The sequence below is a fragment of the Cibotium barometz genome, chromosome 18, assembly GCF_041138505.1.
Source record: "Cibotium barometz isolate CiBa-2024 chromosome 18, ASM4113850v1, whole genome shotgun sequence".
NCBI classification, from domain to species: domain Eukaryota; kingdom Viridiplantae; phylum Streptophyta; class Polypodiopsida; order Cyatheales; family Cibotiaceae; genus Cibotium; species Cibotium barometz.
This window is the reverse complement of record NC_141063.1, coordinates 58,793,647-58,812,228: the sequence shown is the minus strand read 5'-3', so window position 1 is coordinate 58,812,228 and position 18,582 is coordinate 58,793,647. Positions and strand designations below refer to the sequence as shown.

Below are 18,582 nucleotides of genomic sequence, written 5' to 3'. Positions count from 1 at the left end.
CTCATCCTGAATCTCTTGTGAATCAAAAGGATCACCATCATGCCTTCTTTTAAATATCTTGATTCTTTTGCCAGCCACAAGATTCTTTACTTCTGTTCCATCAAGCTCACACAGAGTATACGTGGCATTTCCATGCACATGCTTGACAATGTAGGGGCCAAACCATCTTTTTGCAAATTTTCTTTGAACAGTGAATTGGTTGTCAAGGCTACTATCATACATTAGAACCCAATCACCTTCTTCAATAGGTTTTGGCCGGAGTCTGTGTCTACTATCAAATCTTTCTTTATTTTTCAGCCTTGCATCTTTCAAGCGAGCTTTAGCAAGCTCTACATCTTCAGGCCTCCTCTCCAACTGTCTTATTCGCAATGCAAGGAGGTCATCTCTGCTCGATCCTTCCACCCAGGGCAATACATTCCAAGTTAGAATTACTTCTTCAACTGGCATCACTGGCTTCTGACCATACATTAATTCTGCAGGCATATATCCTGTCACTGAGCTATGAGTTGTACGGTCAGCCCACAAGGCATATGGTAGCAGCTTTGGCCACTCTCTCATCCTTTCTCTGCATGCCTTAGCCAGAGCTTTAATGATTGGAGGATGTCCTCGCTCACTTTTCCCATTGCCCTCAGGATTGTAAGCACATGTTAGAGACAGTTTGATACCAATTCTAGAGAAGAATTCCCTTGCTTCTTCAACATCTAGCTCACCCCTATCAGCTGTTATTTTCCCAACACAACCATATCGGCAGATCACATCTTCCAAGAGAAATTTGCATACTGTTTCCGTACTCTTTGTTCTAAGAGCACGCCCTTCTACCTGATTTGTCAAATCTTCTCTTGCAAGTGCTATATACCGCATCTGCCAAATTCCCAAAGGCATTGTAACTAGATCCACTACCCATTTGTAGTGCATGGCAGGTGGGTAGGTTGGTTGCAAGCCATCACGATGCCGCACATTTGAGTACATTTGGCATACTATGCATGTTTCCACATATTGAGAAATATCCTTGTACATTCCTCTCCACCAATATTTTTCCTTTATTTTGGTAAAGGTGGCCCATACGCTTCTATGTCCAGCCCAGAGACTCTCATGGAATTCTTTCACAAGCTTTCCTTGAGTCTCTTTATCACATATGACTCTCTGTGGCATAGCATTCCTCTGCTTAGGATGCTTCCAGAGATACCCATCCTTTAGAAAGTAACCATATGCTTTTCTGCGGATCCTCTTAAATTCTGAGTCAGACCAATTTTCTTGCCTTGTTAGAGTACTCAAATATTGACCAATAAGCAACCAATCTCCTTCATATATTTCCTCAATAAAAGACTCAAGTGCATTTGATAGGCAAATATGATCCCCTTTTGCATATGCTGTAGTATAGAACTTTGTACCCACATCATCAATGTCACTAATCATCTCTTTCTCATCTTCATACCTAGCTCTTGATAGCATATCTGCAACTGGATTATCTTTTCCCGCAATATGCTCAAACTCAGGGTTTAGTGACTTGATATAAGCAATCCACCTAAGCATAGCAATATCTGGAGTGGTACAACTTGCTATCATCCCAAGAAGTGGCAAGCAATCAGTTTCCACAAGTACAGATGCCCCAATAAGATATTCTATTTCACATTTTAGAGCAGTGACTATCCCCCATAACTCTCTCTTGATCTGTGGATACTTTCGTTGCCGAAAGCTTAACACCTTTGCTCCAAATCTAATTACATACCTATGATCATCCTCATCATCTTGCCCTACTGCCCATCCTATCCCAGTAGGACTAGTATCAACTGTAACAATCACAGGCCTACCACACTCATAATATGCCTTTCTCAAAGTGGGTGATGATTGGAGCAAATTTTTCAGCTTCCGCATAGCTTTAATATGTACTGCACTCCACAGAATTTTTTGATTTTTCCTCAAAAGTTGATAAAGAGGATCTGCTACATGTGCATAATGTGGGATCCAAATAACATAAAAGACACATGCTCCAAGAAATCTCCTCAGCTCTGTAACATTAATGCATGTCTCTTTCATTCTTTGTATTGCATCTATTTTGGCTGGACAAGGACGGCGTCCACTAGTACTACAAAGATGTCCCACTATTAGCACTTCACCAACCCCAAACACTGATTTCTGCCCAGATAAAGTAAGATTCACTTCTTCAAGCCTGGATAGAATCATGTCACAATCCTTTATATGATTTGCCACAAACTTGCGGCACCCCTTTGAATCCAAATCCCCATCTTTGTCTTTCTCATCACAGCCCTTTATTGGCACATCATCCAAAAATGGCATAGTTTTTTGTGGTATGAAGTCTCGTAAGACTTTATTCATTCCATTCATCATATGTGCCACTGAGTTAGTGGCTCCCTGTGGTAAGGTACACATCCTTACTAATCCCAAAGGAGTTCTCATTGTGGTCAAGTCCCTGCTTTGTATATCCAGCTGGAACTGATCATATCCCGAATACAGATCACCCATAGAGTATATAGCTTTCCCTGCAAATGCTTCTGCAAACTCATCCACAATTAGACCTGCTCCCACATTCCTGATTGTGACTTTGTTTACAGGTTGCATGTCTTGAATAAAGCGCAATGTCCCATTTTTCTTTGGTACAGTAAACCATCTGTTGGAATATGGGGCACATGAAGGCTCCAAGATTCCCATCCTGATCTTTTCCTTTAGTAATTCCATCAACTTTGGCAAGAGAGCCTTTGGTACTGGAATTGGCCGCAGGTTCCAGGGCACATGTGGAACAGTAAAGATCACCATTGGTGCTGTTACACTTGGATCAACACAGCCTATCTCATGCGGCTGAAAGGCAAAAGCTCTCCCATGTTTTACAAGCATCTCCTCAAAGCATTCCCTTTCAACTGGCAACAGAAAATCCTTTTCACCAATCTTCAGCTCTTTCAGAGTTTCTTGAGTAAATTTATGCCCAATTTTCTTCAGATCTCTAAGACTTGGCTGCTTTGAAGCTTCATCTATCTTCTCCTTGCTTCCTGGTGGCAAGGGCAAGGCAACTGGTTTCACCTTCTTTGCAACCGTTTTGTACTTTGTATCAACATGAGCATCCATCTCACAATTCATGTTTTTACATTCCACCCCCTCAAATTCCTGGATTATATCATACATCTCCACAGATGACACCTTTATCATTTCATTTCCACCCTGTAAGCATGCTCTTCCCATATCAAAAAGCACATCCATAGTATCTATAAATGACACCTCATCAAGCACCCCTGAAATAAACTCATTCTTCCCCAAAAGACCACACTGCTCAAAACTTTTTTGTTCATTTTGTATATGTTTTTGCATGCCACGCTTCAAATCCTTGCTTTTTACAAAAATCAGTGACCCATAGCTGGAGAATCCCTGAAAATTTGCTGAAAAACTATTTACATTGATTGAGTCCTGCGAGAACTCATTTCCCCTTGTACCATTGGAATCCCGCTTTACAATGGCACCTGGCCAAAATCCCTCATCTCCCTGTAATTCATAAACTCTGTTTATCTTTGGGAGTGACTGTGCCCGAAGAGACTCACGATTCCTTTCATGGTTAATGCAGACTGTCAAAAACTGAACAGCTTTTTTGCCATCTTTACTCCTTATTCTTGCATATGCTGAACCATCATCCAAAACCTTTGTTTCCATCCTTACAGCTGTAATGTAGGGTTGCCCAAGGATAAGGGGATACGATGACATCTCCTGAACAAAGAAATTCTGATCATCCTTCACATCCCCTATAGTTACCCTTACATTTGGACATGCTGCATAAAGCTCTCCAGATGAATTATTAGCTGCTTTAATCATCCACCCATGATCCACATCCATTGGCCACTTACATTTGTTGTAGAGATTTTTAGCCATAAGATTTATTTCAGACCCATGATCAATTAGAGCGACATATGGCTCTTCCAAATCACCTATCTTGACAAGGGTTTCAGTGGTTGCTCTTGCCCAATGGCTCCTGGAGTAATGACTCTTTGTAAGAACTTCTTTTTCATCATCCTCTTCCACAAAGCGCACTTGTCGTGCCCCATCAGCAGAGTGATTACATTCCACCACATTTTCTCTCTCTTCCTTTTTCTGTACCTGTACTCCATGAGTCTTGGAAGTGCTTGCCTCCCCTTGTGATGGAATAGATTCAATTATGGACTGCCTTTTTCTTCGTATAATATCAATTATCTCATCATGAAATTCTTTCTTTGCAATCCCCAAGACTTCCCCTAGTGTGAATTCCACCCTGCTGTTTAGAATCCTTTCTTCAAGTACCTTTTTGAGATCTGTTGCAACTTCAATATCAGATTGAAGCTTGTAGAGTGGACTTTTCCCTTTACCCTTCTCCTTCATTTTTGCTGGCACTTCTTCCATTGAAACATCCTGTGGAGGTCTGCTATGCTGTGGAGGCATATGTGATGGCCCAGGATCCTTCTTTTCACTTCCACGTGTAACTCTTTTTGATGGCCCTCCTTCCTCATTTTCCCTTTTACGCTTCTCCTCTACCTGTGCCTCATTATTTTGGCATTTGGCAATATAGGCATGAATGGATAAAGAATCCACAGGCTCCTCCCAGCCAGTCTCAAGACGTATACAATCACCTGCCTCATGCAAAGCTTGCTTTGACACTTTCTTTGACGCAATTAATTCCATTGTTGATGGCCAAAAATTCTCATTCTCATAATCCTCATCATTCTCAAATCCCTGCTTTAGTTGACCAACCTTTAATCCATAGGTTGCTGCCTCAACCATAGAAATGGCATGACTAGCAGCCATATCCTCTACCAGCTTTTTCATCCCTCCTTTCCCAAAGTTTGTACTCAATGGAAGACCAGTCTCTGTAAGATGGATTTTCCCATCTTTGAAAAACACAAGTTGATTTTTAAGAGCTTCTTTATAGCTAGTACAATCCTTCTTTGCATGCTCTGGATCATCACACCATATGCATCTATATGTAAACCCTTCTTTGCTTTGAGGCCTTTGCATAGAAGCCTGCCCCAATGGTAGACCCTTTTCTTCAATCCTGGACATCTTCAATTTTAAGTCACGCATACCCTTGATAAGCTCATCCATCGGCCCATCTATCTTAGGAATTGTAGCAGTTGGTTTGGATAGATTCTCAGGGGTAACAGCAGTTATTGGGGTTGCAGAGCCCATCACCATTTTATCCCTCCTCCGCTGCCGCTTTGCTAACATAGTGACTGCATCCTCAACATCATTCCAATCACTCTTTAATCCCTGCTCTGTATTCTTATCCTCAAGGAGGATTTCCAATTTCTCCTGGAGATCTTTCCCAGCTGCTTGCAAGAAGAGCTCTGTTTTTTCTCTATCCAAAGTTGCACGCTCTATCCTTGACAACTGGGCATAACGCTTCTCAAACTCTCTTAGCAATTCTGTGGCAGAAATTCCCATTTTAGATTTTGTGACCCATTCCAAGAAAGTTCGTTTGGTCACTCGCTCAGAATCCTCCATGAAATATTCATCCTTTAAAGCAAGCTTGAACTCTTCCCAATTTCTGCCACCCTGTGCTGTCTGCAATCCTTTTATGCGCTCTCTTATTTCAGGAACGCATACCAGCTCGAAACTTCGAACCATATCCTCCTCAGTCACCCTGTTTAGCTCCATCTCCTTTATATAATTGCGCAGGTACTTTGTAATGTCCTTCCCATCAAATTGATCCACCTTTTTCACAATTGATTGTAATGCCTTGGTCGTGGAAATTTGTCCCCTCTGAGCAGCTTGTTGCTGCTGCATGTACATGGTAAACATTTGAAACATCTGCATAACTCTGGGGTCAAAATGAACCCCCTGACCCTCAGAATTCTCAGCCATAGCTTCCCTGTATATTTCACCACACTCTCACCCCAGCAGTTTCACGTCGGGTTCACCAAAGCTGTCGTGACGTGTGCGGTACAGCCAGGAAAGTACGAAACTTCTAGCTGTGAGAGTGAATGTCCAATCTAACAAGGAAACTCACGCGCAAAATTTCCCAAGGAATACATGTAGGCATAACAAGGCCTTCAAATTTTCCCAATATACATGTGACCAGTTACATCCTTTACATCCAGTGTCATCAAAACCATTATATCATGATGCTCTTTTTCACCTGAAAACCTGCCTTAATATTCTAACATCTCACAAGCAAAAGATGGCATAACATGCTCATGGCTTCCAGAATTCAATCAAGCAGAAGATAGACCAATTTCCCGTGATTTAAATGTGCTAAGAGGATACCTTTTTCCACAAAACTTCAAGTTCTAAAAAAAACAACCATTAGCTTGTTCACCAAGCTTTTCTCAATTTCAAATCCTTTAAGGATTTATGGGTCTTACCCTTTTCCCAAGTCCAATAAAGTAAAAAAAAAGCTTATCTGAATGGGTGGATTTACACATTGTTTTTCTTTTATTTATGCTTGTCTCGAAAGTCGCTTCAACGTTGATTATTCGAAGAAGAAACGCGGGAGTAGCACCGCTTCAGTCTTGATTTTTGAAAATGGTTTTTCCCATAATTATATCATTAAGTAGTACTAGATTTACTCTCTAATTCTAACACCTACAAAGCACAAGCAGTTTATGTATTCAAGAGATTAAAAGCTCTGGTAGATTTTGACGCTGTTCCTCAACTCTGCAGATTTTTTTCTCCTACTGGTTTCGCCGCCGTCTGCCTCCGGCCCTTTTCTATTTTTCCCCGCGGAGAAGTCGTGCTTGCCACCCTTTTGCAGCTATTCATCCGGATTTTCCAATTACAAATGCTGCGCTTGCTCCAGAAAATTCTAAATAAAAGAAATATCTTCCCTTTTCCACGTACGCTGCCACCCATTATATATTACTTCTAACCTTAGCATTAAGGTTAGAATTCTCAATGCAAGGCATAACCTTAGCATTAAGGTTGCAAGGCATAACCTTAACATACATTCACCCATAAGGCATTTTAGCCGATGATACTTTGAATTCTCTGCTTTGGCACAAACACAAGATTCCCAAAGCATTCTCACACCTATGAAGACATGCTTACAAGCCCCATGTTTTCTATCTCCACATTTTCCCCACATTCAATGAACTCTTCGGCACTGTGATGTTCATTAAATCTCCATTTCTCTTGACACCTTCATAGTTTATAAATCATCATATCGGCCCATGTGATTTATAGAATCCCCAATTGCTCATTCAAGTATTTCTCCATGCCTTCATAAATGCATTCCTTTGTGCATTGATATGCCCTCATGCCATCATATATAACTGGATGCTTCTAACTTGCCCATGAGCTCTGAGTAACAGCAAAAACATCATCCTCCATACTCATATACAAAAACTCCTAGATCTGGCTCAGCCTCAGCTCGTCTTATTGAACCTCATTTACAATATGAACATATGTACATGGCATCATATAATGACTCGTCATGGCACTTAACCCATGCATCTGGATGTGTATTTGATGGCCTCACATGCACGGTTTCACATCATAGACGTGCCATGGCACGACAACGTGCTGAAGGGAAAAAGGCACATTACAGAGATGGCCATGTATACATAGAGGGCAAGATGGTGGCATAGCGCCATATGGCCTATGGGACACAGGAAATTATCAAGAAGCACAAGGAGATATATGTAGCAATTTGGAACTGCAATGGGGCTCTATAGACACATCCAGGCAAACTAGAGGAGGTTATGGAGAACCGGGACATCATTTTTCTGACAGAGACACATGAAAGCCCAGAGAGAGGCCTACCACGAGTAGCAGGTACCAGTGGGAATTAGTGTATAGACAAAGGATGCGACAGGGCACTTCCAGAGGCTCAGGTGGGATCGCTATACTATTCAGACGAGCACTACACGAGCGTATCAGGGTGGTGTCGAGAGACCCAGAGGCACGCTACATGTGGATTAGCCTACAGCTCTCAGAGGTGAGAACAGTTTACTTGGCAATATGCTACTTCCTGCCGAAGGGGTCGAGATTCAACACAGGTCACATGGAGGACCAGATTGGAGGAGGAGAGGAGAGAGGGGCCCTTCCTAGTGAGTCTCCATACGCCACTCTATCCGCAGATATCCTACACTATTCGACCATGGGGGAGGTTCTCCTGATGGTGGACTTCAATGCACGCACACAGAATCGACAGTGTGAATCATTCGACTTCACAGATCCCCTCATCCTACAGGCACTAGACGATGTAGATGCAGGGACCACAAGAATGTCAGAGGATAGTGGGCCAGACAGTACAGGTTATGGGCAACACCTTCTGGACTTGGGAGCTAGACACCATCTCGTTATTTATAACGGGATGTCACAATGGCCAGAATCGGGAAGACTCACATGTTCCCATCATCAGGAGGCAGCAGCAGTGTGGACTACATATTGGGCTCGGGGGAGAGCACAGACTTGATAGACTCTTTCACTATCCCTACATGCCCCATTGGTGCGGACCATACTTATTTGGCTTTTTCTCTTAGGAGCTCTCTTGATCTGCCACCCCCGACCACTCAGGCATCTCGTACCATCTTCCACTTTACCCGGGAGCTTGCAGACGTTTATGATTCAAAAGTACATGATGGCCTCTTTGGTATGGACCCTATAGCACCCATCGATGTACTGATGGCCCAGCTTTCACACATACTGCACACAGCAGCTAGCCACAGCTTTCCACACCATCTCCAGACAGGGAAGCCACCAAGATCCAGGGACATGCCCCAAAATAGATGGTATGATAATGAGTGCAGAGAGCTTCATCCACATCTCCGAGCCCAGATAGCGAAAGGGGAAATAACATAGCAACAGGCCAGTAGACAGATGCGGTCTCTTACACGCCGTAAGCGACGCACATATGAGGAGGCTCAATACTGGGACATCTACCACATGCTCATGAGCAAAGATGCAGCCACTGCTTGGCGACGACTCAGAGAGCCACGCCCCCTCACCCCGATTACTGATCCTCAACGCTGGCAGAGTTATGCAGAAGGGCTTTATGATGTTCCGCACCAGCCACTCATCCCTCGCTCCACCGAGACTCCACCGACCTCATCGGTTTTCTTTACTACCGATATGGTATCTCGAGCTATACATAGATTCCAACATGGGAGAGCTGAGGATCACACCGACTTATAGGGTGAGCATTTCATTTATGCAAGTGACACACTCTCTCCTTTTATTGCTTACCTCTTTAACAGGGCTCTAGTAGAAGGTTTCCCGGCTGAGTGGACGATGCACACTATTGTACCGATCCACAAAGCTGGGGACATGTTGGACCCCGGTAATTACAGGACTATCATGATTGGTCATACCTTGGCCAAACTCTATGGGGCTATCCTGGAGGCAGAATTGAGCACACACGCTGAGAGGGAGGGGCTTCGTGCCCCTGGTCAGGCAGGTTTTTGGCGAGCCTTCTCTACTATTGATCACATTTTCACCCTGAGATGCTTGATTGACCAAACTCGGGCACGGAGACAGAGACTTTATTGCTGTTTTGTGGACTTCCGCAAAGCCTTCGACACAGTCCCGAGAGAGCGCCTCTTCCACCGCTTACAGACACTGGGCATACCCCCCGACATGATGTGGGGGATTTACAGATTATATGAGCAAGTGTTGGACGAGTTACATGCCCAGGGGGACTATCAGATATGATTGCCAGCACCATTGGTGTGAAGCAGGGCTGCCCTCTCTCCCCGACACTCTTTGGCTTTTACATCGACGAGGTAGCAGACTACATCATACACGGAGGAGGCTCTGGGATTGGCATCTCAGGTACGACTGCACACATTCTATTATATGCTGATGATATCATTCTTGTGTCGGATACTCGGACAGGGCTACAAAGGCATCTACAAGCTTTGGATACTTTCTGTGCGGAGCGAGGACTCACAGTGAACCTTGGGAAAACCAAGGTTATGGTCTTTCATACATCAGCAGCAGTCAGATGCCAGACTATCCTTACACTAGCCCGGGGACAGGTAGAGGTGGTGGGCTCATATGTATACCTTGGGGTCACATTTACCAGCTCATCAGGGAGATTCTCTATGGCACAGGCAGCCAGAGACAGAGTGACACGAGGGTATGCAGCACTAGCAATTTTGGAATGCCAGTGTCACCAGGCACACTTCCAGGAGCCCCGTACTAAGGGGTGGCTATCTGATACACTAGTTACTCTAGCATTGATGTATGCAGCAACAGTATGGGCACCAGGTTTGGCTACATCCTCATGGACACAGATAGAGCGCCCTCAGATTTTGATGCTCTCAATGATTCGCAGCAAACCTTCAATACCACATGATATCCTTCGAGCGGAGTTTGCTGTACCACCTATGTTAGTAGAGACCATGTTCCACACTATATCTTTTATACACAGGATGCGGGAGCTCCCACTAAATCGGGTATCTCGGGCTGCTTTTGAGGCATCCAGACAGCTTGCTGAGGAGGGACATACCTGGTCATGGTACTCCGAGGTGGTACAGTGGATATCATCACACATGATTGATATTGACAGATTACCACCCTTACAGTATGACCTAGCTGCACCACACAGACACCTCTCTCAGACAGAGAGGAACAGAGTCATGAGACATGACATTTGGCAAGGCCACATACAAGAGACTTCGCTATCTCCCAGTCAGCCACTCCCGACGAAGATGCTCTACTACAGAGACCACTTCTTGAGCACCTCCACAGACGGCTTCATCCAGCGACCGTGATACTTGGAGGTCCACTTATCACATGGAGCCAGAGTAGCCATTGGGCGACTAAGGGTCTCATCACACCAACTAGAGATCGAGACTGGGAGAGCAACACGCATCCCTCGAGCATAGCGTATTTGCAGATTATGCCAGATGGGGGTAGAGACAGAGGAGCATTTTGTTTGCCAGTGTGGTGCTTTGTAGGAGATCAGGGCATGCTAGCCTGAGGTTTTTAGAGAGACCACATCACTTAGACAGATCTGGGAGAGATCGAACCAGAGACAGCTAGGCAAACTACTACTAGCACTACAGAGACACAGGGAGATCTTACTTCAGACACGCGCACATCATAGCAGAGGAAGACAGTCCCAGTTGACTGACTTCTTCCAGAGATTGGCACCAGTAGCCCAGCCACACACATTGGGAGTGACATCTCAGCGAGCGGAGGAGATTCGAGCTAGGCGACAACCCAGACTAGCCGGCTACCAAACACCACGGCTACACCACAAAGAGATCGCGGCCATCTGGTCTCGACACCAGCAGGAGGTCCAGGAGCAGCTAGCACATTTTCGCTCTGATCCAGGTCGCATGTTCCAGACATTTACGGCATCCTCAGATCAGATGTATGACATATTGTACCCAAACTATGGGACTGGATGGAGTTAGGAGTAGATAACATATCATACTTTTTTTTTTCCGAGAAAAGATCCTTTCATTAGTTATATAAAAACGCCCGTAGGGCTACAAAAGATCTCTCCTGCTCCTAAGAGAGATAGAGCAGCGAATACACCATGGCAGCCCGGGAGACTCTCCCTAGGTGCTGCAAAATACAAGCATCAGTACAAAGAACTGAGCGACTAAATCATACAATAGGGGGGGGGGGAAGAGCCAAACAGGTGGCCTGTAGTGCCAACGGGGGGATCCCGTGTGTAAGGTGTAGAAAGGGCCACAGCGCCAAGTGGTGTGAAAGGCCTGGCGCCGTAAGATCGCCTCATCCGAGTCTCCCCGGATGCGGTCGTACTGTCCTCGCAGGGTGTGGATCAACTCCTGCCAAATCCCCCGTACAGTCTCTGCTGGTGGCTCCAATCTCCCCTCAAAGGCCGTAAAGCACCGGGCCCTCCAGGTGAACCAGATGGTGAGGCTGCTGAGGAGCTCCCATCATAAATCCCTCTCCTGTGTCCAGCTGGCGGACGAGAAATCCGGTGCCGGAACCAGGCGAGGCTGGCCCCTAATAAATCTGATGGCCTGACTGCCCTGCTCCATCTCATAGCCCATAGCAGGCCCTGACGAAGTCGACCAAGCAGCGGCACCCCACGTAAACATACCCTCTGGAGAGAGGGGGGCCAGAATACGCAGCATCCGCAGCCAAATCTGCTGTGCCTGAGGGCAGTCCCAAAGGCAGTGTCTCTGTGTCTCCATAGGGTGGCCACATCGGACGCAGGCCGCCGGAAGACCGCTGTAAACAAGCCAAGTGCCAACTGCTGAGCCCCTGTGGGCGACCAGCCACTGAAAAGCCGAGATCCTGCGGGCCTGCCAACTAGCCCAGAGCCGAGCCCAGAAATCCTCCAGGAACTCCTGTGAGAGTCCCTGTAGTCGCCAATGCCCCGCTGCCGCTGGAGAAACCGTCCTCCTCGCCGTCAAAATATGCCGTCCCAGCCGAACAGTATACTGGAAAAAGGTGATCTCTGTGGCCTCAAGGGATGCATAAGGATCATGCCACTCGTACTCCCCGGGGTCCCACTGTAGCCGGGCCAAGGGGCACGCTGCATATGCCCATATGCGCCAATCCGGGAGCACATCAGCAGGGTCGGGGTCAATAGGCCACTTCCGGGAAGCGGCGGCCACTACTCGAATCCTCTGAAAGGTGCACTCTGCAACCAAAGGCGACTCCACCTCCACTCTCTGGAGTCTGCCCTCATCCTGAATCTCATAGTAGAGGCATCTGCCATCCTCAGTGCTAGCTATGACAGCAATCAGGATCTCCAACTGTGTAAAGGCTCCCATCCACCGTGGGGCCACTGGCTCGAGAGGCGTGAACCACTCCTCTGTGAGTGCCTCCTGTATATCATCCCTCATAATCAACCCCCCTCTGAAGTGACTCAGCCTCTCCACCTGGATCTCCTCTGGTAGACTGCAGAAAGCCTGCCAGTCTCCAAAACTACGAGCTGGGCCTGCTGCTAAAGGTCCCCAGGCTAGACGAGGCCGAGAACCCAGCATATGACCCTGCTCCGTGCGAACCGCTGGGCTCCAGATGAGCGGCTGCCTGGCCCGCTCCTCAACACAGGAAGGAGGCCGCTGAGAGAGCCCCGGTCTCAGCAGCTCCCAAGCTCTCAGGATACTCAAAGCGGGTGCGTCAATACAATGAGCGTAAACCAATGAGCGTTGCGAGCAAGGGTATTTTATGAGCAACAATTCCGAGATAATAATAAAACCTTATTTCCCTATGAAATACAATACCTCCTGGAAGAGGAGCCACAAGAATATGCTTTAACTGGTTGGCTGCTTGGAGTTGTTTAATAACAATAAAGAAGAATGCAAACTGGCATGTCATGACATAGAACTGGAATGCAACAAGGTTAGTTTGTTAAAGATTGTCCAAAGCATCATTTTAAATATTCTTAGATACATGGGATCTCACATATACACCTTACTCACACATATAGGTAGACTTATGCATAAAGCTTGCATATATCCAAACTCAAGAAGTGCTCCTTCATGAGAAGATAAAAGCTGAGTTTTACTATGAATGATAAGGAGGGTTTGAATTTAAGAAGAAGACATCATCTATCAATAATTAAGGTCATATGTATTTAAGACAATAAGAAAGTGTAAGGTGGCACAAACAAGAAGCTTCAAAAAGAGGGTAGTCCAATTTGTGAGTCTACGTGATGGACTAGTCCAAGGGGGAAGAGGGGGCTATAGGATTGTCCAAGAGAGCAACATGATCCAATGCATGAAAAGATGGAGCTAGTGCAAAGTGTGACACCCTCAACCAAGGTGCACATGGAAGATGCATCAAAGGAAATAAATAGGCAAACAATTAGGTCCTTGTTACATGTTTGTAGTCAATACAGAGAAAAATTTTGAAAAACGCATCATCAACAAAAGTATTATAGATGGATTTAAGAGATATATTGGGCAAATTTCATCATGTCTAGGACTATGTGCAATTTTAGTAAAGGTCCATGAATGTGATATTAAATCATCTAAGTTGCCAACAAGAAGGTTCATTGTTCTTTAGTTCAAGTGAGAACCAAATTCATGCGATGTGCATGATTTCAGGGTTCTAACATCTCTAGCCTCAAACATACTCATGTATCTTATGAAGCTACAGAAAAACATTAATCATCAAGCTACAAAAAGTACCAACAAAACAAGAGAATGGCTTGTGAATCCTTTATGACATAGACCTGCAATCCACCTAATACAAGAGTCAAGTAATACATCATCTATCAAGCTCAAAAAATGAAGCCATGAGTCTGTGTGGGGGGACAGGAAAGCATGAATCCACATAATCCAAAAATAGCGCTATGCAAAAGACTACTTCTCATTTGCTTCATCATCAAGAAAAATACATCTTCTCCTACGTTTCTCCCGTCCCAATGATCGATCATACGATATGGTGCTTGTCATGTGTATTGCCATTGCCTCTGCATAACATGGTAACTCACTTTAAACTTCCATGACAACATCAAAGAAAAAGAGAAAAGAAAAATGTAATAGAAAGACATGCATGTTTTACTTACTAGTCGGATGGTGCATCATACACTTCATAATCACCAGCAGAGGATGTGTCACTTTCTCCAAGGTCTGCCACCTTTTTTGTGCCATAGATCTCCTCTATATATGGTGAAAGGTAATCCTTGCATATCTCCTCATCATTATCAATGACCAAGCAACCACGACCGGTGTGCATAGATGCCTTTAATATAGGCCCTGTCCCAGCCCCCAACTCCAATATTGTACCTGTTCGTGGGCAAAGAGCCTCAGTAAACATAAGCATATGAGAGGGACTCCTCTCTAGAATCCCTCGCCAACTACCACTTTTTCCACCACGTCGTGCTCTATTGCTTGAAGGTAAGTAATGACCAATAATCTCACAAGAGAGGTCCTGCTGCAAAATATTTCGCACCTACAAATTGAAATACACATAGTATTAAGTGATCACATTCAAAAGTAACCTCCAATCATTTAAATTCAATGCACTCCTAATAAGTACTGAAAGTGTCATTCAACCTTTAATGCACTCTCACTATTGAAAGGAGGATCCTTTCCCCTCTTGTGGAATGCCAAAGCATAAAATACATTCACCTATACAGGCAACAAAGAAAAAACAACACAATATTAGATGACAAATAGCAAGAATTAACATTCAAGTGAATAGTCTTAAACCTTTTGCATATGTCCATGCTTTTGTAGCAGAGATAATGACTCAGAGCTCTCCATAATCCATCTGAAACCTAGCTCCAAGCCTGTACGCTTTGCAAAGCGCTCCACAGAAACAAGAGAAGAACTCAAGCAAAACACTAAGACCCATCCCATATCATCCATAACACATGATGCCGCCAATAGAGAGAACTTCATGTGGTCATCTGTAAGGACATTCCATTGTGGAATACCTTGAAACCCATGAATAGGCAAACCTACATATTAATCATGTATGTCAGCAAGTTCCTTTTACACAAACACCATCACAAAAAAGGAGTATACATTAAAAAAGTTTTACCAGTAGGAAGATCAATGAAAGTAAGGTCAACACTCCAACTACTTGGCTTGGAATTTCTCATCTTTGGACCTCCACCCAAACGCACATAAAACTCCCTCATAATACCTGATCCATCCAAACCTCCTTTGCAAGCCAAGGAATGTAGTGGTGATCTCCAAGTGGCATACCATAGCTCTGCCGAAAATTCTCATCTGCACCTAACATCTTTAACTTTTTCAGCTTGAGATTTTGGGAACAAGCAGCACTAGAAATGGCATAAAGTTTCTCAATTAAGATCTTAAACTTCTCATCCTCAAAGGGCAGCTTCCATAATACATTGAACCACTCCTCTGAATTAGATGGATTTACCACCGAAAGATTCTGTGCCACCAACAGAAAAGAATTAGAAGAAGAAATGCTTGTGATGCCAAAGAACCAAAAGCAGAAGATACAAACCTGTGTCATCCTTCTATTATAGGATTTAACGACACTCCTCCTAGCTAGTGTCTCAGCCTTAATATGCTCATCCTTTGCCAAGCTTGAGGGAATCTTCTTAATTGCCAATTCTAAATCTGATTTCCATTTATTCTTCAAAAAATAACAGCCATTAAAAAAACACTTAATGACAAAGATAGCAAAGTAACATTCTTAACCACCTTTATTAAGTACTTACCCCATATACAATGGGTCCAAGAATAGCTTGAGTGAGAGGATACCAAACTCGCCTTCCAGATTGTGCCTCCCTAGACTTGGCCTTCTCCATCGACCTCTTATCTTCTTCCGTGAAGGAGTCAGTGAAATTAGATGGATCAAGAGAGCAAACCGTGCTTGTATGGAATAAGTAATCTTTGAGGTTTGTCTTTACAATAGCCTCTTCATTCATTCTTCATGAAATAAATAGAAACAACCATAAGAACTAATCAAAACAACCATAAATACAATGTTGAATTTACAAAATGTGTAATACTCACATGTTTATTCTTTGAAGTGCAGCGATAAGCCTCATCTCATCTTGTTGATTAGGCACAATGAATTGCGCCATAACTCGAACATGTTTCTTCTTATCATTACGATACATCTCCTTGATGCTCTCAAGCCAAGAAGCGGTCCTGTGATTTCCCTCCCAAACATAAAACATCTTTCCACTTAACATAGACCACTCATCTTTAGATGCAATCTCCTCCTCAAACTCTTCATTGATAAGCTGCCAGTTTTTGTCCCATGTCTTCATGATATCTTCATCCACATCCTTTGTGCTGCCATCTGGTAGATTTATGGAGAGAACAAACATACCTTTCATCATCAAATATCCTTCCTCTTCAAAAACCTTCTTTAACAATAAGAGATCTTTTCGAAGCTCTCGCACCCTCTCGTTGACCAAGCATCTACACAGAGGGATCAATGGAGGCATGGAACCCTGATTAAGTGCCAAGCTGTCTATGAACTCAGACCCATGTGGCTTGATGATGGATTGTGGAATAAGATCATCCACATCTTTCTCATCCTTGTCACTAGAAGCATCAACCTGTTGTTGAATCGGTATGAAAGGCTCAGTTAGAACTTTGTCTCCAGCTTCTTTGCTAACTTCCTTTTGAATGTGACTCCCTTGACCACTCTCTGCCATTTCAATGGTCTTTTCACTGCCATCACTAGGTGGAGATTTTCGCTTTCTTCCCACATTCTTGGCCGTTGATGTCTTCCTTTTTCCAAGAGCAGGTGACTACAAAAGACATTAAGAGCAAGTGATTATACAAGACATTGTTCTTTGCAACACTATTTCGCCAGCGAAATACATAAGGATGGAAAAACACTTGACATTACATGCATTCAGAGTTGCATAAGACAAATTCACAAATTTCAAGGCATTCATGCACCTCAATTAACCAAAACGAGGAAATTTCAAGGCATAAGAAAAATTTCATAACACATACATGATGCGAAATAGTCTTCGCCCTGTTCACAAACACACACACACACATACTATTTCGCTGGCGAAATAGTGTTTACCTAAGGCAAATATTTTGCCTCTCTCGTCTTCATCATCACCGCTCTACACATGCCCTTCAATTCAAATCGAAAAAGTCTTCATCACAAATACCTTTCCACATTGCATTGAGTGGAGGATGGATGTGTACTCCAAGCACACTTCACTGAAGAAGCCTCCAGATACAAGCGGGCACCTTCCACGCATGACAGCCACAATGAACAGCCACAGGCGGCTTCCCCTTTCACCTCTTATCCCTTAGAACTCGCCAATAGCCATACGCAAAAGCCTCCTGTCCTCTGGCAATTCTCCCCGTGTCAGTCAGCTGCGCTACCCATTTCTCTTCAGCGCATCCAACAGCTGCTCTGCCCACAGTCGCCTTTGCTACCACAGACGGCGTCCTCTGCGACTTCACCAAGGCGGCCTTTAATCCCTCACACGTTGGTCAGCTACTCGACCACCAGTGCCAGCCCAACACCAGTCCTTCTGCAGCAATCACGACGTCCGCACCCTCTCTCCGTGTGTTGTGAACAGCAATTACGTCAACCATCCAAAAACCTGGAACCCTTTCCTTTCCTCCTTTCCTCCACAGGGTTCCATTCCTCCTTTCCTCCACGTTCACCCTTTGCCAAGTCTCAAATCAGAGGTAGCAACACCTCTCCCACACGTCAGGGTTCTGCGCAATCACCCGCCGGGCAGCAGCCTTCGCTTCTGTGGGCGCCCTCCTCATCTCTCTGGTTAACTGCAGTGTTTCAACCTCTTCATTCGGTGTTTCATACTCCCCAGAGCATCTTTGCCTCCACCATCGCTGACGGCTAGCTTCACGTCTGGCTCCGTCTCTGCTGCAACACCTCCGCCAGACCTCCACAACACTTTACGTACACAGTCGGCCTCTCACTTCCTTTTGTTCCACGCTGTGCAATCACCAGTCCTCTTCAACAGCAAGGCGGCTTCTTCTCACAACCCCGGGCTCTCCTTTTCTGCACCCGTCAGCCCGCCACCATCGCCTCACACCAGGCTGCCACTCCAGCGCTTCACACCTCTCCTCACACACATACACTATTTCGCTGGCGAAATAGTGTATGTGTGTGTTTTAGTTACCACAAAAACACACACAAACACTATTTCGCTGGCGAAATAGTGTGTGTGTGTGTTTTTGATAATCTGCAATGAGTGTGTGTGTGTGTTTTTGATAATCTTCTGAGCTTGGCCATCGCGACATAATC

The 18,582-nt window shown here is 44.7% G+C and overlaps 2 protein-coding genes across 4 annotated transcripts in view; one reads left to right on the top strand and one right to left on the bottom strand.

The window, feature by feature from the left end:
• Positions 1-18,582, top strand: part of LPA3 (Low PSII Accumulation 3) — a 147,666-nt gene that overhangs the window by 69,720 nt on the left and 59,364 nt on the right. The window lies entirely within an intron of this gene.
• LOC147629532 (uncharacterized) lies at positions 14,413-15,493 on the bottom strand. The gene is made up of 4 exons (XM_086812724.1): positions 15,394-15,493; positions 15,060-15,310; positions 14,904-14,978; positions 14,413-14,799 (listed from the first exon to the last, which is right to left on the bottom strand). The coding sequence occupies exons 1-4, from the start codon at positions 15,491-15,493 to the stop codon at positions 14,413-14,415; spliced, it is 813 nt and encodes a 270-aa protein (XP_086668850.1).

What these genes read in the sequence shown, in the direction of transcription:
- LOC147629532 (XM_086812724.1), bottom strand. Translation starts at nt 15,493, where the DNA reads ATGAGGGAGTTTTATGTGCGTTTGGGTGGAGGTCCAAAGATGAGAAAT. An exon ending in TTTCATTGATCTTCCTACTG is followed by an intron (nt 15,311 to 15,393) that starts GTAAAACTTTTT and finishes ATTAATATGTAG; the next exon opens with GTTTGCCTATTCATGGGTTT. An exon ending in AGCATGGACATATGCAAAAG is followed by an intron (nt 14,979 to 15,059) that starts GTTTAAGACTAT and finishes TTGCCTGTATAG; the next exon opens with GTGAATGTATTTTATGCTTT.